The sequence below is a fragment of the Poeciliopsis prolifica genome, unplaced genomic scaffold (assembly GCF_027474105.1).
Source record: "Poeciliopsis prolifica strain line A6 unplaced genomic scaffold, Auburn_PproV2 SCAFFOLD068, whole genome shotgun sequence".
In the NCBI taxonomy this organism is placed as follows: domain Eukaryota; kingdom Metazoa; phylum Chordata; class Actinopteri; order Cyprinodontiformes; family Poeciliidae; genus Poeciliopsis; species Poeciliopsis prolifica.
Genome location: NW_026562443.1, coordinates 524,486 through 543,992, shown reverse-complemented (window position 1 = coordinate 543,992; position 19,507 = coordinate 524,486). Strand labels below are relative to the sequence as shown.

General features: G+C 40.9%; 1 protein-coding gene across 2 annotated transcripts; it reads right to left on the bottom strand.

Annotated features, from left to right (window-relative positions):
• Positions 1-1,354: 1,354 nt before the first annotated feature.
• On the bottom strand, positions 1,355-19,350 carry fkbp15b (FKBP prolyl isomerase family member 15b). Of its 2 annotated transcripts, none has more exons than XM_055020478.1 (28): positions 19,218-19,350; positions 17,414-17,517; positions 17,275-17,341; positions 17,066-17,135; positions 16,918-16,992; positions 16,711-16,809; positions 15,578-15,727; positions 15,431-15,499; positions 14,552-14,695; positions 14,314-14,453; positions 14,173-14,221; positions 13,971-14,090; positions 12,549-12,660; positions 12,360-12,460; positions 12,203-12,272; positions 11,889-11,998; positions 11,699-11,797; positions 11,517-11,611; positions 11,295-11,397; positions 8,295-8,466; positions 7,317-7,453; positions 6,530-6,685; positions 6,248-6,400; positions 6,019-6,132; positions 4,853-4,960; positions 3,435-4,057; positions 2,024-2,126; positions 1,355-1,940 (listed from the first exon to the last, which is right to left on the bottom strand). In XM_055020478.1, the coding sequence occupies exons 1-28, from the start codon at positions 19,265-19,267 to the stop codon at positions 1,863-1,865; spliced, it is 3,471 nt and encodes a 1,156-aa protein (XP_054876453.1). In that variant the 5' UTR covers positions 19,268-19,350; the 3' UTR covers positions 1,355-1,862. The 2 variants fall into 2 exon arrangements, with proteins under 2 accessions (XP_054876453.1, XP_054876454.1); XM_055020479.1 differs by having other exon boundaries at positions 13,971-14,087.
• Positions 19,351-19,507: the final 157 nt, after the last annotated feature.

Below are 19,507 nucleotides of genomic sequence, written 5' to 3'. Positions count from 1 at the left end.
CAGATATGCATGAAAGAATCAAGGCAACACTCCAGGCTTATTTTTTATGGGGGAAAAACATGAAACGATGTAAAGGTAAATATATATATATATATATATATATATATATATATACATAACATTTGCCCTTTACATGGCTAAAATCACACACAATGGTTACGTCGATGAGAAACAAATCTTCTATATGCTATATGCCAGACTGCAAAATTATATTCCTTTTGTTTACATCAGACATGCAGTTTAAAAATGAATGTAAATATTTATTTTTCCTAGCATCTGCTGTTTCTGTCCTCAGGAGACAATGACTTGGTCTTCCTATCATCATGCCCAGAGTATCAGTGAAATTAACTTAGTCCTGGTCTCTGATGACTATTTCTCTTTGATTTTTTTCTTCCATGTGTTGCTATCTGAAACTTATAGACATCTCCCTGTAGCAGAGATGCTGTAGAGTAACAGCTTTAGATGTGGCAAAGTTAGTTTAGTAAGACCAAATTGAAGTATTGTGACTTAAGAGTTCAGGACTGATTGCTGTGAAATTATTGGGGAAAAAGAAAAAGGATGATGCAAGTCACAGCTCTCTGGCTGAGATGAACTTCACTGAACTGAAACCAACACGGCATCAGCTTAGTCTCTACTTCAGAAATTAGGGCTACAGAAAAACACAAAACAAAAAAAAACATACCCTTGAATTCACCAAACTCCTGGAGAACTAGTCTCAACCAAGCCGTTTCACAATTTAGCTATTTTGGTCAGGCACAGAGAAATTAATAATTTGATAAAAAAATTAATAATTACTTCAGATCCCAAAATACAAGTAATGAGAAACAACTACAGTAATAAACAGAGTAGATTGTTTTGGTATTTTCTCCCAACAGAACCTAAAAGTCTTGGGCACAGAGAAAATACACATCTAAAGATTTCTGAGTTAACTGGATCCATCTATGGATGGTATGCAAACCCATCCATGAAGATAGAAAGAAAAACAGCTGGTTTTGACTCCAGTCATACAAGAACTGTTTTGTGCTTTTACTATGGTATTCTTAGATATAGGCTACTTGAGAATTAAGCTGAGATGGAGAAACTCTACAGAAACCTTTGGTTCTTCACTGGTCAGAGCTTTGTGGGATCGAGGCAATGAGAAAAGTTGTTGAAGAAAACTAAGATCAAGGGTGGACTAGAGCTTCCCTTAAAGCCATCTGGGAGACTCCAAAGTCAAGAGGAACAGATTTAATGATGAGGATGGGAGAGTCAGTAATTGTTTAAACATAGTACTGTATACTCAGTCGCATTTGACTAAATGTTATTTTGGACTCATAACATTTCACAAAAGCTGTTGGAAAAAAACATGAAAAACTTGTATTGTAGGAATCATTTAATGACATTTTGGAAAGACAGGCTTACCAAATTATCAGAAGGGTGACATCCAGTAGTTACATTTCTGAAGTCTCCATTATGAAAATGCTCACAAGGAAAAGTTTAACATTCAAAAACAATCCAAGGTCGGGGCAATTACTTCTGACATGAAACCGTTGTTAGTAAAACTGTAAAAGTTCTGTTCTTAAAAACTGTATTGTCACTGTTGTTTAAAACCCTGGGAAGGTCAATGATGCTGATTAAAAAAACTAATCTGATCTGCTAAGTGCTATGTAAAAAAGAAGATATTCAACAATTTCTGTAAGAATTAAATAAAGAGATTCGATTGTTTTCTGAAGTGTTTTGTGGACCAGAACCAGGGCTTTCTGAGGCAGCAGCTGAACCAAGGAGACGCACCGCCTGCTCTGCTCTGTCCATCGGTACAGCGTCTCATCACATCTACAATCACGGCTGATTCTGGCTTTGGGAACAAGAACAGGACTGTGAAGTCAGCTCAGCCAGTCCAGATCATCATCTTCATCATCTTCACCGAACAGAGGCGCCGGCGGCGGACGGCCCTTTAAGCTCTAGACAAAATAAAGAAGAAAACACTCCTGTGAGTCTTAGAGACATTAAAGACAAAAGGTTGAGAAGATATGTCCTTCCTGACCATGTCATCCTCCTCTTCCTCTGCAGAAGCAGGGGGCTTGGCAGGAGGCGTGCTCTGGATAAAGGATTCTTCTCCATTTTCTTGTCCTGATCCTACAGTCAAACTGAGAGAACAGCAGAGAGAGGGTGAGACAGAACACTTCACCTGGATAAAAGGAACTTTGAGAACAATTAGCTCTGTGAGAGTCAGTTAACAAGTTAAGAGGAGGAAAGACAGAACCAGCTGAAGTTAGAGGATTCCCTCAATCAGGGCATGAATATCACTCAATATTTGGGCTTTTAATGATTTGTGTGGAAAATTCTTCTTCCAAATTGGAATGCTTAGAGGAAACAAGAGTTGCAATGAATTTTAGAATCACAAAAATGAATAGACAGACATTTATATCCAGAAATAATCAATTTTCTTTTGTTCCAGCTTTAATTCAAATTGTTTTAAATCTTTCCTCAAATTTTTCCATACATTTACCCTGCTAAGACAATGTGCTTATGGCAGAATTTGTAGTTTTTGGCAAGTTTATTAAAAATAGAAAGCCAAGGCATCCCATTTGTAGAGGTAATTTAGTCATTTCCACTGATCATGTCTCTGTAGCTTAAATGGACTCCACCTCTGGTTAATTTGAATGACTCAGACAAGGCCATATGAAGTCCCACAGTTAACAGTGCAGATCAGAGGTCAAACACCTAGCATAAAGTCAGAGGAACTATCTCTAGATCTCAGAGACAAGATGGTCTTGAGGCACAAATCTCAAGACTCAGAAACATTTCTGCTGCTCTGGACGCAATGATGGAGGCTCAGCGGCCTCCACCATTGGTCAGTTGAAGATGTTTGGAAGCAGCAGGAATCTTGGAGCTGACCGAACTGAATGATTGGGGGGTAGGGCTCTCTTTCTCCGGGAAAGAGAGGAGAACTTTCCAGAAGGAAAACCAGGTGAATTAAAGTACTAAGGTTAATAAGTGATCATAGACAGCTTTTATCAGAGGCCTCAGATGAGGTAAAGATATTTATGACCCTTGACCTATAGGTTACTTCAGGATAAGTAATCTAACTTTGCTGTTTATTCAGGAAGTCACTGGACTGTAAATGAGTACATGTCATGATCTTTTCGGTGTTATGGCTGATGAAGGTTTTCGGAGAAGACCCATACAAACACATTCCCTCTAGTTTAGTAGAAAGGTTTTCTGATTTCACTTTTATTACAGCATTGTAAATCTAGACCTAAAAGAATTATAGCTTTACTATACGTCTCAGCTACATAGTGTCTGTGTGTGTGTGTTTATTATCTCCATCTCTATCTTAGTGAGACCCAGGCATCCTCTCACTAGTCTGTGGTTTTCCATAAATAGCTTAGTCTAGGACTGTGGTAATGTAGGACTTCTGGGCGTAGAGATCAGACAATGCCACCAAAACTCACCTTGTGTCGTTTGCAGAGCTGTTCTGTTTAACAGCTGGAGGTGGAGGTGGGTTAGTTGGGGGTCCGAATGCTTTCGGAGGAGCAGCAGGTGTTTCTCTGACCTGATCTTTGTCTTCCACCTCACTGCTCCCTGCAGCCTCCTCATCTTCCTCAGGTTGAGGGCTCTCACCAGGTCTAGTATCAGCACCCACACACTGGTTCACCTCTGATTCTTTAGTACATGACTCAGAGGCAGCCGGCTGCTCCTGGTGCTGCAGGGCTGCAGGTTCAGCTGGTTCCGGACACTGGGATGCAGGCTCAGCACTGGAAGCGAGTTGGAGGTCAGGAATGTCCAGAGTCTCTGAGTCCTCCGCCTGGCTGGACATCTCAGATGTAAATACTGGCTCTGGTTTCACCTTCTGAACCATCTGGGCCTCGTTGACTTGGTCATGAGCTGCATCGTCCACATGTTCCTCCTCTACAGTCTCTGCCTCTTTCACTTCCTGTTCCCCGTTCACATGGACATGAGATCTGTGCTCCAGTTGCTTTCCATCCTCCCCTTCACCGCCTTTATCGTCCTCTTCCTTGTTATCTAGTTTCAGAGAGGAGCGATCCGCGCCACTGAGCAGCTGCAGCGTTACATTCTGAAAAAAAACATCCATCAGCCATTATGAAGGAAAGGTTTCACTCATACAATAAGTATATTTGGTTATCCCTCGAGTCTTTATGAGTTGACAGATTAGGTCAACATGACAGCATGTTAGGACACTACCGCTTTAGGCAGTCTGAAATATGAGACATCTCTATGGATCGTTTTGTTCTTAAATTTGTTAAGCGGTCATAGCTTGACCCCATTAGGTCTGACGCTGTGATTTGTTCTTCTTCTACTTCTTGTTTAATGGCGGTTGGCAAACAACTTAATAGAGTATTACTGCCACCAACTGGTAAGGATTGTGAACTGGGGGTGGGGATTTTCACGTTATTTATCATTTGTTGTGAAAACCTTTATAACAATTCAAAGTTTTACTTTCAATAATTTTTCATAAATGCTGCAGTATGTAACATTTATAAAAAATATTTTGTTACATATTAGCTGAACCTTTCACTATGATATGATAGTACAAGCATGAAACAGTCAAACAACATTGTCATGACATGGTGACCGTTTTAACAAATATGTAAAAGAAACCTTTATAAAAGTTACATTCTGCAGTTTTAATGTTTAAAAAAATATACATCAAAAACGTTTTTTTTTTACTTTTTTTTCCATTGTTTGTTCCACAAGAGCATCAGTAAATAGTGAATCTGAAAATATGATTCAATGTAGTTTAGTGATATGACACTTCTTTAACTGGCTTCATGAAGAAGCCAGTTTAAAATGGGAATGTTTCATTCCACCATCACTTTACACCAACAGAAAATCTTTGTTGAAGGTTTACCTTAATAGTGGTGACGATGACCCCCAGCACAGCCTGTCCACTGTAGGACTCACTGAGGTCAAACTCTGCTCTGAGGGAGTGAAACACTCCATTCATCACTCGCTTGACCTGCAGCAACACAAACCTCATGCTCAGGTCCAGAACCTGACAATTCAACATACTTCAACTCACAGGCCTTCATCTAAATATATAAAGTATGCTTTATATAGCTGTGTTCCCGTTGACCACACAATTGCACAAACTGGAATTACGGAACTGAGTTTGCTTAATAGGAAACATGCCAATTTCAAGAAAACAAAAATTTTAATTCTATGTTTTTGCGCCAACAAGGGGCGGTTTCTCCAGCTTGTGTGCTTCACAAAACTGCAATTAGAGCATTTTTTTTCTATCCAGAAGCAATGCACTTATTTACAGGAACTTGCTTATTTGTCTCCATAAGAAAGCTCACTACAGAAGTGCTTAACTGACACAACTTGGAAATAAATTTCGGAGGAGCATTTCCCTATAATCAGGCAAGTTTAACATCACTTTCCAACACAAAGTTTCTCTTGCTTAAACAAGAACTTATTTCTAAGTTAAACTCTTCTCTCAGCATTGCACAGTTCAACAAATATTAATGAACTGTCATTCATTTTTGATCCATAGCTCTTCTGTGAAATCAGATGCTATAATTTGCCCAAGACGCAGGATATGCATGTGGCCACATATATATGTTGTCACTCCAACACCTGGATAAGAAGCCTGATCTTCTCTGACGAGATCTAATGTCATGGCTGAAATATAGATATACATCTCATGAGAGTTTTCATCAGTCTGGTTAATAATTTTTAATGATGCATCACATGAACAGACTTATTCACATGTGATTTTCATTGCATTTCATGTGTAATGGAAATGCTACATTTCTATTACACATAAAACGGAAAACAAAAAAGCAAAATTGTGGTTTTTGAACACACAAATTTTTAATGGAATCGGCTGGAGGTGATCTGGAGCAGCAATAGTCAGTGAATCTTCTGAATCCAGTAGGATTTTCATTTGTGGGCGGTCCTCCAGAGAACTGGTTGTGATAACCTTTATGGACATCTCATCAGAAGTCAGAGCAGCTGTAAACCTACAGGACACTCTGGTTTGCCTAGATTGTTTTGTCGTTTAGGACTCCTTACCTCTGCTGCTGTGTCCTTTGAACTCTGCTGTTCTTCCACAGTCCTCTCCAGGTCAGCCACTTGTCTTTCCAGCTGTTCTTTCACAGCGCCTCCATGCCGTTCCAAGGCTGAGAACTTCATGAGAACACACAGAAATGAAAGATAATCAGGAACTGCCAAGTTTCAGAAATTTAACAGCAAAGCCAACCATCTGTTAACAGCATTGCTACATCAAAGATATGAAGTGCACCTTTTCTTGGAGTCGAGTTAGCTGATCCTGAAGCACTTCCCTGCTCTCTGCTAACTCAGACAGCTCCCTGCGGTGCTGCTCTTTAGCTATGGCCACCATCTGCTCACTCTTCTTCCTCCATTCTTCCTCCAGCTCTGCCTGCAGCTGTGACAGCTGTGACATAAATCAGGACATCTTAGTGGAACAATGTAGTGGAAGCATTTTGGTCACCTGAAAGCATTGGTCTCGCCAACAGTTCCTCTCAGGCTCAATATTCGTCTGGATCCCTCCTCCAGGATGTACCTGCTCAGAGGCTGCCGAATCGCTGCAGGTCCTGGCTTTACGCAGCTGAGCTCGCAGGCTGTCCAGCTCCTGCTGGCTGCTCCTCCGGAGCTCCTCCACCTCCTCATCCCGATGCTGACGCTCTGCCTGCCACTTCTTCTTTCGCTCAGCTAGAGCCTGAACATGGAGGAAGCAAAGCACTTACCAGAATGGCCCATCTCCAAAACTCCAGCCTGAAACAAGTTGGTATTAAAGGGCTGGGTGATGAGTCCATGCTTTTGAATCTTTTGGGAAAAATCTGGATTTCTTTTTACCAATGCACAATTTTATTGTGATATAAGAAGTAAAAAGTAATTTTATGATAACTCCAAAATAAATTAGGATGATGAATGTTGAGAATTTTGTGAAGGTATACTTTGGTATAAGTTTTACAGATGATACTTATTCATTAAATTGTTGTAAGTAGCAGAACTTTGAGACGATCATACAAAGAAAGAACTTCATAAACTGAGCCGCTCACATCAATCCTGGAAACTATAAATAAAAGTCACTTTTTGACAATATGTTCAGTCACTTCTAAAAAAATGTTTCAAGAAAAGAAAGTAAGGGGAAAAACCAATAAAATCACATCTGGTATGAAAAATAATCTGAAATATTATTTTGAAGACATATTGCCTAGCCAAAGTACTAACTTCTACTTGGGAAGATATTGACTATACATTAGGACAATTACTGGAAGCTTATGGCATTAATTGAAGGATTGTTATTCATGTCTGCGTTCACTGAGATAAACATGAGCTGCACATACTCTTCCTAAGTTCTCTTTATCAGACTTCAGGTCCTGTAGCTCCTCTTCTACAGCACTGACTCTCAGCTCCATCTCTTTGCGTCGTTGCTTCTCTGCGCGGTACTGGCTCTGAACCCGCTCTGCCGCCTCCTTCAGTTCTGAAAGTCCACAACACAAAGAGAATCCATTGGATCTGGAACATGTAGTTGTGTATGATCTGTAGTCATCAGCAGAACACACTCAGAAGTCCTGAATAAAAGCAGAACTCCCCAGTCAGCTGTGTGTGACTTTTACTCAAACTACACATGACATTTCCCATGCTCATGAACTCATTTCATACTTTCTTCCAGATTCTGATTTAATCCTATCAGCATGGTAACCCTCCTCCAACTGTGAAATTATTCAAGTCTGGCAAGAAAAGTAAAAGAATGTAAAAAAAAAAAAACACACAATTGTGTCCTTTTAAATTCTGCGGATTGGAATTTGTGGTGCTGTCCGGCCACTCTGCCTGGTTTCTGTTGCTCCTTTTGCCCTGATCTCATGATGCAGCTTTTTTTAAGCTTAATTAAATTTCAATGGAATTTTTGAGACTGTTTGGAATAAGCTCTATTGGGAAAAATGTGAATATGCAGAAATGATGAACAGAATTTAAGCAGCCATTTTCTGGTTGTGCCCTCCAAGCCCTGTCTCATGAGGCGTTTCTTTCAGATAAACATTGGCAGTATAGTTAATGTTTAGTTCAGGTATTATGTTCTGAAACACAACACCTGTTTTAAAAGTGCATTTAATTTCATCTTTCCTCTGAATAAATTGTGCAAAACAGTGAAATTCTCTTGCAGGTATTTTTCTTAGCTTTGTGTACCATCTGAGACTGTATCTGACTGCTCCCTCCACTAGAACTAGCAACACTGAGTGCAACTAATCAACAGTAAAGCCTTAACAGATGCAATGAAAACTAAAAGTGAGGCTTGAAATGCCATTCTTTCCAGTTTTCCATGCCTTCCAGCTGGGCTTCCAGGGCAGCGATGCGCTGGCAGCGGCTCTCTCTGTCCTCCAGTGCTGAGCTGAGTTCACCCTGCAGCTTTGAAGCCTTCTGCTGGTGAGCCGTAGCTTCCAGCTGCAGCTGGGAAACCCGAGCTGTGGAGGAAGCCAGCTCCTCTGTCAGTCGGACCTAGTTCAGATGGAGAAAGTGGAGGAGGAAGGTGAGCTGTCTGAATGAAGGAAAACTTCCAGAGACAACAGACTGGTGTGAAACCTGGGTGAGTGGCAACTGGCGATCATTCCTGCGAGAGGAAAATAGCCAATGGCTGAACTGATGGAAAATGAGAAACCAGAAGAAAAACTTGTTAAAATGAGTATGATATGAGGAGGATGATCCAGTGACAGCAAAAAGACTGGGGTCAAATAGTCTGAACCACCAATTAGATTGTTCTTTACAGCTGGAGTCAAGATAAATAACTCACCAAAGCAAATGATGGTGTCTCTAAATCTCTGAAATGATTTTAGAGAACATGCATTATGCATTTTCCAGGCACATACCACAAATAACAATGTTACTTTCAGTTGCTATAAAAATGCTATGTACATTAATATGACTTACTTTATTCACCCAGATGTTTTGTATAGCTGTATGGTTACCATGGAGATTAAATCATTTCTCAAACATGCATAAAAGAATGAAGGAAACACTCCTTCTATTCTTTAATGAGGGAATAACATAAAATGAAGTAAAGCTGAAAAAGGTAATTTTTCATAATACTGCACCTTTAGTAGAAACTTATTATATTCAGAGTTAAACTGTCACATTTGGTTGTTCTTTTGGTTTATTTTCTAAGTGCTAGATGACCCCAGTCTGGTGGCAGAACACCGAGAAGCGGCCTCACCTGGCTGGAGCCACAGTCCAGTGGCCAAGCACGCTGCTGGGAAGAGAGAGCAGTGAATGCTAAACAGTAGCATCAGCATGGCTAGCACTTTACTAAAGTGCACTTTGATTAAAACTTCAGATTTTATCACATTATACCAACAAACTTCTATGAATTTTAATATTTTTTGTGACAGATCAACAAAGTCGTGCCAATTGTCAAGTAGAAGGAAAAGACATGGTTTTCCCATTTGTCTTGTGAGTTCTGCATGCATCAGTTTTCAACTAATGCAACAGATGACAGATAATCATATGTATGAAGCATTTCCCTGTTAGAAGTCTTTCCACAACGAGAAAGGAAAATTTCACCCACGGTTCATTGCTCTCGAACAGAGACTGACTGGACAGAGTGTGTCAGTGAGTATTAAACTGCAAGTCTTTCAATATGATTTCAATCGTATCAGTCTGGACTTTGACTGGACCATTATCAATGTGTTTCCGTCTAAACCATTTCATTGTAGTTCTGCTTGGATATTTTGCAGGTAGGCACAGTCACAAGTTCCTGCCACAGTCACAGGTTGCTTTAGCAGCTTTTCTTGGCCCACATTCTTAATGGTGGAGTTAGCATGTCATGGCAGTGGTCCTCAAAGTGGACTCCCTTACTCTTGACTGGGTAAGGGGGTTGCAAGGACCTTCTAATACATTTAAATAAAGGGGATTTATAAAATTACACTTTTCAGACTTCACAGTTCTGTGCTACTTTGGTTGATAAATCACATAAAACCCCAATAAAAAACACAGACGTTTGTGGCTGTAACATGACAAATGTGAAAAGGTTAAAATATTATGAATATTTTTGTAAGGCACTGTAAATACTGTAGATGTAAAAAATACTGAAGGATGTCAGCACAGTTCCCTCTGAGAGTGGCAGACTAAGTATGCACAGGATTTGAATATTTTTTGAATAGTGTTAAAACCACTGTTCTGAAATGTCAGCTTCTTTTGAGCGAAGCCAGTCTTTCAGCTTTTTATCAGAAAAACTTCAACAATTCCATAAACCCAGTTTATTTAAAGCTAGTCCTATCCTTGGCAATAGATAAACAAACAACAGCCCTCTGTTCAAATTTTCATCAAGTCTTTGGAGCTGTGTAAGATTCCGTTCAGCTCCAAACACTCCACCATCGTCCTGCTCCCCAACAGATGCTTCATTATGGGCTTAGAAGACTACAGACCTGTTGCCATGACGTCTGTGGTTATGAAATCCTCTGAGCAACTGGTGTTCTGCATTTGAATTAGAAATGGGTTTACAGACGATGCAGTCAACTCCCGGGGACATACTCCAAGATGGTGTTTGTGGAATTCAGTTTGGCCTTCACTCCTATCAAACCCATTAACACAGAATCATCAGCAATGGCGCACCCCGGTGGTGTATCCTTGCCCTCTCCCTTTTCTCACCTCAGCAGACTCAGCAGACTCTGCTGTGAAATCCTGTTTCAGAGAACACCATTGGAGGACAACAACAAGTGTAACTGCTAACATGATGTGGATCTGAGGATCTGCTGGTGTGGTCAGAATCTTGACTATCCTTAAATCATTTTTTGGCAGCATTTTGGAGTTGATGAATGGCAACAAAGTGATAAAGACACGAACAACATGCAAGAACTACAAATTCTTCTGGTGCTGAAAGCATCGCACTAACAACCAATGGGTAGACATATGTTGGGCTACATCACAATAACACGAGTACACCATATCAGCAGCAACAAGGAAATGGTAAATGTACGGCCTACCGTACATTTACCATTTCCTTGGTAAATGTACTAATTTTGCATTTTTCAATGCAAAATGAGAAACATCACTTTGTGATAAATGTAAAACAAAAATAGAAAAAACTAATTTCAGGATAAACTTGATTTTAAAATGTTCTTCAAAGTAATATTACAATCTTGTCTGTGTGAACTTTATTCACACGAACAAGATTATACATATTATGACATGTCCCTTTTCATACACAGAACATGTACAGTTTGAGCTGCAGCAGAGAAAGTTTGTTCCTCAGGCTGTCTGAAAACACCAACAACTCCCACAGATATTAGGCATATTTGCACCAATAATACAGGAGGAGCACTGACTCTCACCTTGTCCTGCTCAGCCTGCAGTAGCCGGGCCTGGTTATGTTCACTGGAGGACTTGAGGGAGTCGTTCCTCTGCTCCAGCAGCTGGTGGCTCTGCTCCATGTATCTGGCAAACCAAACATCAGGTTTGATCACACAAACCATAATCTTTCCCTGGAAATTCTTTGAGCAACATAACACCCCTTCTCCGCCAAACTTGACTCTATTTCACCCTCTGAGACTCACTTCTGGTTCTGGTTGATGAGATCTCCGATCTTACGGTTCTGCTCCTCAATACGAGAGCTCTTCTCAAACATTTCCTTTTTCAAAGATTCATTTTCCTAAAACCAAAATGTGAGCTATCGGAGCAAGTCAAGATAATATGAAGCATAGTCAAATAAAAACAAAAGACCTCTGCATGTGTGTACCTGAACAATTCGGTTAATATTGTGCACAATCATAGAGGTTTCCATCGTCATACCAGAAACACCAACAGACTGAGTTCCCTGCTTTTCCAGATTACTAATCTGTTAGAGTGAGAAAAGAAAAAGCCAAATATTAACTTGATAAAAAATAAAAATAAAACAGATGTTTACTATAATTATAACCAGTTCACACCTTGGAGGCCAGTTGATCCACCTTATCTGCTACTTTTCCTATGGATAACCTGATCTCGGTGTTGTGCTGCCGAGCCTCCGTCATCAAGAAGTTAGTCAACTCCCCAGAACCTGGAAATCAAACTAATCAGTTGCATCAAAGTGGTTTTGTCTGACTTGCTGAAATTATATCAATAAACCTCAGAAATCTATTTTCTTCAAGAAACACAAACCTGCTCCTGAAATGTTAAGATCCTTTAAAGCCAGAGAGTTAGCTACAAGCAGCACTTTGTTCCAGTCTGAATCAGTCCATATAAACATGGTGAGCTCTCTTACCCATGTATGGGACAGTCTGAGGCGCATAGACCTGGCCGATGGCCTGCATCTGAGATGGAGCTGCAGAGGTCTGTGAGTGGGAGGTTTTCAAACATTATTATCGGACTTGTTTCTGTTTAATTATAGAATTTTGTCAACAGATGTAAGCAAGCATCACCTGGAAAGAATGGCTGCTAGCTGGCAGCCCAGGATAAGGGCCGACTGAAGGAATGACGGGAAGTAAGGCAGAAGACGAAGCTGTGTGAGGAAGAGGATGGGCTGCAGGAGAAATGCTACTGTTAGATGATTCTGATGAGCAGGGAGATGAAACTGGGCCACCTGGAAAGAAAAGACGAAGGAAGCTCACCGTGTGCAGAACCTGGAGCGGCAGAACCTGGAGCGGCAGAAGCTGGAGCGGCAGCCGCGATGGGCCCCTGAGGCAGAGCTGCAGGATCATCCTTCACTCTGATGCTGGTATCCTGAAGATGAAGATACAAAGAAAAACACAGCTGAGACTGAAACTGATTTATTGTTCTGAATTGATTAATCGCCAGCTACTTCAATAAACCACTAATCATTGAGTGCTGAAGTCCCTTTTTAAAATTACCTTTTAAAAAGGAACATTTGTTGAAAGAAAAACACACTCAGAGCAAATAAATGAATTTCTTCCCCAAAAAATACACATTTTGTACATAAGGTAATAAAAAAAAACTTTCTATAAATAAGTTCTACTCAGAACTCTTCAAGAGGCATAGTGTTAATTTAATTATAAATTATTAATTAGTGAATCCAAAAATAGTCAACAGATTAGCTCTCTACCTATCTGATGTTAGGTCAACCAATAAGGGCTTTTTATACTGATGTTAGAAATGTTTTTAGCTGCAGATGCAGCCTATGCTACACATTACTAATCATTTACTGAAGGAATGCTGTTACTGTATTTCAGGCAATAAAATGCTTATTTTATTAATTAAAAGAAGAATTGAAGTGTTTATTTACATTTTTAATACATATGAAAAAGGCTTAAGTGATGTGCAAAAGAAAAATTTGCAGAATGTGCCAATTTTTTGATCCAATTAATTAAATATTTTGATGATGAACCAATAGAATAATTGATTAATAAAATAGTTGTTGATTGCTGCCCTAAGCATCACAGAACATTACAATGGATTTGATGATCCAGTGAGATCAGAGCTGGGGTGTTGTCATAGCTCAGCTGAGGTGATGGTGGGTTCCCCTCATGTCTGTCTGAGCCCTGTGTCATCTAAAAGCATGTCATGGTGTAAACAGAAACAGAGCTGCTGCTCACCATCCTCAGGGTGTTACTTGCATCACATAGCAGAATGTGATGCAGGTAATGCAGTTCTCACATTAGAATGTGGAGGATCAGAAAGCTGTGCTGCTCTCTAGGAACACAGAGAGCAGCTACTCTCCCAACTTTAGATGATGCTGCTACTCTCCCAACTTTACATCACTTGATTCCATCCCACTGGGTAAAGTGTCTGAAGTGCATGTTCCCTACAGACAACGTTTAACTGCTTCTCCTGATACACCAAATCTCTATGACCACAGCGCTTTAGTTGTAACAATAAACTCTGACAGCTTTGTCAGAGGCTCAGTTCCTGCAGGTAAAGGGCGTTTGTTTCAGTACAAATTGTGACTGGTGATTGGTCAGCTGCTGATAAACCCACTGGATTGATTGCAAGGTGGCGTCATGCTAGCCTATTGTCCCTTAAAGGTTGCTATGGTGATGGGTGTAACCACCACCAGGATGGCCGTAAGTACCAACCTCCAGCTCAGAGTCACTAGATTCAGGCTGGCCTGCAGCTCCGGTCAGAAAGGGCAGCATGGGCTGCCCCATCTTCGCCATGCGGGAAATCAGCTTGGCTTTAGTGGCATCTGGGTTCTGCTGTTCAAACAGAACAATTTTTATCCATCAAACCTCCACAGTAATTAAAGATTCTAAAAGTTGAATGCAGTGAGATTTTTACCCCCAGCTGCTCGGTCATAGAGTTCGACTTGGATCTCAGTGGCGGCTCCCTTGGGAGAAAACAAACCAAGGATAAAATCAGTTACAACAAAGTAATATAAAAGTTGATGTTGACGCCTCGTTCTCTGCAGCCAAGTCTCACCCTGGTTTCCCCGAAGCTGATGAAGGTTCTGAGATCAGACTTTCTACACTGAGGGCTGCAGACGGTGCTGGGGAGGGAGCAGCAGATTCTCTGGAGCTGGTGCTGGCCTGATCAGAACCACTATCTTTGGAAAACTTCACCTGCAAGACGAGCTTGATAAGCTTCTTCACAGTTCAACATGAGGGACCAACCAGAGAGGCTGTGGAGGTACTGAAACAAGTGAGGCATAACGCAATACCCGCCGCAGCTCCACTTCAAAGATTAGCGTGCTGTTAGCTGGAACTCGATTGGGAACACCCTTGGCTCCATAAGCCAGGTTGGGTGGGATGATGATGAGACGACGGCCAGCTTTCTTCATCCCCAGCATTCCTTCCTCCCATCCCTGTCCACACATTCACCACAGGAAGAGAACAAATCAGCTGGAAAAACATGACATGTTGATGAACACTTAGGTTGGTTGGGGCCGATCTCCAGTGACCAACCTACATGCACTGTGGAATCCTTCATGACTTCATTTTATATAGATTTTAATGATTTCTCTCTTCAGTTTTTAGGATTCTGGATTTGTAACCTTAAATTCAGCATTAGGACTATTCACCATCAAAGCCACCTGAACTACATAAATGGCGTCTTCCAGTTATTAAAAGTGGCCTCACTGGAATCAGAACCCTGTAAATGGTGATGTTAAAAGTCAGATGACAGAACTGCTGCTTTATGTCTTCTTTAAGCAGCTCCTGCCTTCATTAGTTGGTCAGGAGCTGCAGCTCCCTTTGCTACAAGGGAGTTGTCTTTAGTGTGGGAGTTTTACTGAGTGGGGAAGGCTTAATGTTAGCCATTTGATATACTTGCGAGGTATTAAAAGTCAGAGAAAGGCCAACAGGCAACCAAGTAGGAATGGAATAGAATTATGTATCAATCTGTCTGTAACAACAGTATTTGTGTTTGTGGTGCTATGATTCATACAGTTGATCAAAAATATAGTTCTTAAATTCACTTGTTATCACAATATACATTATCGTCCTAAAACTTTAATCCATATCACGCACACGTAATTCCTCACATTGCATGGTTTAATACAACTATTATTACTATTTCACTTGACTTTGTGTCGACTCACCTTGATGACTTTCCCAGCTCCAATTTTTAGTCGCAGCAGCTTGTCTTTGTTCTGGTTGGAATCAAACATCTGAAAGAAGACACCGATGCCGGTCAGTTCCATCAAGCCACTGCACCAGTGCGTGCTGAAAAGGTTTTAGAGTGCCACCTGTCCGATGGCGTGGTTCTGCAGCAGCCAGCCCGTGTATACCACCTCCATGGAGTCTCCAGTCTCCACTGCTTGACCCTCACCGACAATCACATCCTGAGTCACCACAGATTCTAGAGAGGATGAACTGTTTGCTTTGGCCAGACACACCTAGGAATCAAAAACAAACACTGAATCATTTTATACAGTGAAGACTGTAAAGTGTGAAAAAAACGACCTTGAGCTGCCAGTATAAACAGCTAGCTTACTTGTTGTGTTGATCAAAGCAGTGGCGGACTGTACTGTTTATGATTTGTAATATTTTACACATAAACCATCATGTCCTATAATCCATAGTGAAAATAGCTTTAGAACAGATATGCTCACGTCCTTCTACAGCAAAGCTTGTACACAATGGCAGCTTTCTGCTAGTGGCCGAAAAACAACACGAGGCTACAGAAAAACCATTTATGCATGGCCAGGTGGCTAGGTTAACTAGCCTGAGCATTCACAGCAGACTCTGATGTGAAGAAAGGAGCCATAATGGAGTAGAAAGCAAGGGGCAGGGTGTCAGCATGAGATTGATTGACAGAGCCAAGACCCTCCTCCTGGCTCTGATTGGTTGTTTCAACAGAGCTGAGTATTTCTACAGATTTCTGTAAGGCCACAAGGAGGAGGTAGAGGAGTTGGATTTTATTCACAGATTATTTGTCGCATATTAAACTGTCAGGACATGGTGACAGTTTTAACAAACATGTAAAACAAAAACAAAAAACAAAAAAATAAAAGAAACATTTTCATAAAATGTACTTCCTGCAGGTTTAAGCTCAGTGAGAACCTTGAGTAAAGGTCTGAGAGGCTGTGGGCTTGTCTCTCTTGGAAAAACCAGGAGACTTGAAATGACAGTTTAGTACAGTAATCTTCCCTGGTGCTCAAGACACACTGCCCTGCATGTTTCATAAGTTTCCCTGCTGTAACACACTTGATCCAGATAATTCCAGTTCGGCAAAGCCTGTTATCAGTCACCAATTGAAATCAGGTGAACTGACCTAGGAAAACGTCTAAAACATGGGAGGTGGTGTGTCTGAAGGATCGGTGTTGGGAAACACTGCTCTACAGGAACTGAGGATGGGCGCGCACTCTGTGTTGCTCACCTCTTTGCAGAAGGCTGATGCATTTTTCTCTGAATCGAACATCAGTGACCAGTTCTGCCTCTGGTCATCATAAAAAGTGCAGTAGTTGTTTAGCTGTACCTACAAAACAAGAACAATATTTGAAACCAAGTTTACGTCTTTCTGAAAGAAAACCACAGAAGTTTGTAACCGATTCTATGCTTGTTCGTCTTTCATGATGCTACCAACCGTAAAAATAAAGCCCATGTGAATCCTGGCAGCAGTCACTTGTTTCTGTTGGCTCAAATATAGCAGAAGCTTGTACTAAAAAAAAAAAAATCATTAAAACAAGAAGTCCCATCAATAATCTCAAAGGAGTGACGAGATCAAGGCCAACCTCTTTTGTAGCGTGGTTGGCCAGCACGGCTGCCCCCAGCTTGCCCTGTTTCATGTATTGTCCATTAATACTGGATGAGACAGAAGCAGCAGAAAAGAACTTAGAGAGAGGATTTGGTGAGCTGCCACTTTAATTTGAGAATGAAACATTTCTACTATTTCAAAGCAGACTTAAGAAAGAATGAGCTACATAGAGATGATTAAACTGACTATTTAAAGGCCTGAACTGCCGAGGCCAGTAGGACTGCAGGACCTGCAGGCTGCTTCTGGTTCTCTGCTGCAAGGATGAAAAGGACCGCGTCAGTGCAACTTCCACATCACAATGAGGTATTTCTTCCTCTGGTCTTACCCTGAGTAGTGGTCTTCCTGGGCTGTTTAGGGGCTGTGTACTGGAAGGATTCATTTCCTTGACTGGATTCCTGGTCTAGTCCAAAAAGGGAAGCCAGCTTAGCTCTATGAAAACAAAAATGTGAGAAATTTCTAACTATGCATACTTTTATTAAGAAATGCATAAACTGCTGTGGGCTGTTCTTTCTATTCTTCACTGTAATGGTCAGAGGATGAAAACCCAACCTCTGACACACTGAAACACTGGAAAGTCGAATGTCTAAAACAGATTAAAAAGTACAAATATCTTTGTTGTTGAACTGCTATTTATTCAATAATTTACCAGCAAAATGGGTTTTTGAATTGAAAATCTTGCTTATTTTGCTAATATACAGTTTGATGAAATTGCAATTAATTGAACATACACAGACCCTCACAATGAATTTGATTTCAAAAAATGTATTGAGTCCCACCACTAAAACTATATTTCATCTGTGCTCTTCTGCCCGATTACCCAGCAAATCGTGAACGCCTCATACTAACCCCTGGAACTCCTTCCAATGGTAGTCATTGGTGTCTCCCAGAACAGACATGTTGAATGTCCTGAGGGCCTCATCCCCAGTAGTAAAGAAGACAAGGGGTGAGGAGGGACAACCCGTTTGCATGTGTGAGCCAGAATCTTCGGGCTGTTCTGTTCCAGTGCTTTGGTCCAGGGCTGCCACCGCAGTGGGAGATTCAACAGCATCGCAGGAAAGGAGTGGACCGTTGCAGCTTTACAGCCAAGTCTAAACTGAGCAGACTTGGGCTACAGCACAGGCTTTCTCCTTTATTCTACTAACAAGTCGCATGTGAAAGGAATTAGTTTGGGAAAAAACACTCCCCCTTCTTCAGAGCTGGAAATCCACTGGCTGACAGTGGTCATGCTCAAAGCACTATGCATGTCTGAGAATGTTGCAAAGTTGTAACAGAGTGTCTCATGGCTGAAAGGGGAGGTGTATTTATAGCAAGTTGGCCTGTCTCATAACAAAAGGATTGTAGCACTTATTATCTGTGACCTGAGGGCCACAGTAAAGCTGAAAGGCCCTCAGTCATGATCACTATATAGCAGATAACAGTCACTGAGGCCATGTGATCACTCATCTACCACAGAGGATCCTCACTTTAGCATCCAATTCCATTCACTTTCTCACTTTGCACTTGAGTAAAGGGCTGTTTCACAGAAGCCTGGGCCACCTCTGATCAGCTCCAGTGGTGAATCTACTTAACTTAAAATAGTTTAATCTGAACTGGAATAACTATAGAAACTTTAAAACTGGTTGTGATCAAGGAAACCTTTGATCCATTTGCAAAAACAAAGACACAAAAGGCATATTTTAATGTTTTTATGGGGTAGTAGTTAAACGACTCAAACCTGCACTGATTTCATATTCTATAAACCCAGTTTTTCATAAACCTCTACATTACGCATGTAAGGCAATTTTGGCGTTCAAGATTCCTAAATTAATCTAAAACTATACTACACTGCACAGAAATTTATGAAAATATTTCATCACTTTCTCAGGCAAAAAAGTTCAATGTTTTTTGTTTTTTTAAATCATTTTCACAAATTTAAATAAAGTCCATCTTAATGATTACTTGAAATCTTTTAGCTGTCTCGGTGTGAGGCAGTTAAGGTGTCACAAAAAAAGCAGACCTTTAAAGATTAATAAACCTGTCTAAGACCTGCGGTTTAAAATTAGCTTGAAAAACAGTAAGTCACCAAGTGATGCTAAGCTAACTAGCTCCCAGGCTACAGAGAGACAGCAGGATTCATGGAACAAACTCACCCTCCTGTGGGGGACAGAAAGTCTTCGTCTTCATCTTCCCCGCCAAACATATTTTAACTTTGAACTTTTCTCTTATTAAGAAAAACAAACGACTTCGCTATATTACCATGACTGGTTGGTCACTTCCCCTTCCTGTTTGGGGTGAAGTCAGCTGACTTTCCACCTGACCCCTCTTCAAATACCGCCTAACAGGGGCTCTCGCAAGAGGGCGCCATAGACCTTCAAGCTCCCGAGGCTGTGCTTTTCAGAACGATTTAGTCAACAAAGAAAAGACTAAATAAGGTCCCTTT

Excerpts from the sequence above, each read along its gene's own strand:
- fkbp15b (XM_055020478.1), bottom strand. The coding sequence starts at position 19,267 with ATGTTTGGCGGGGAAGATGAAGACGAAGACTTTCTGTCCCCCACAGGA. Across the intron at positions 8,467-11,294 it reads TGCAGGCTGAGCAGGACAAG|GTCCGACTGACAGAGGAGCT; the intron begins GTGAGAGTCAGT and ends CATCTGAACTAG. Across the intron at positions 1,941-2,023 it reads AGGAAGAGGAGGATGACATG|AGCTTAAAGGGCCGTCCGCC; the intron begins GTCAGGAAGGAC and ends TATTTTGTCTAG.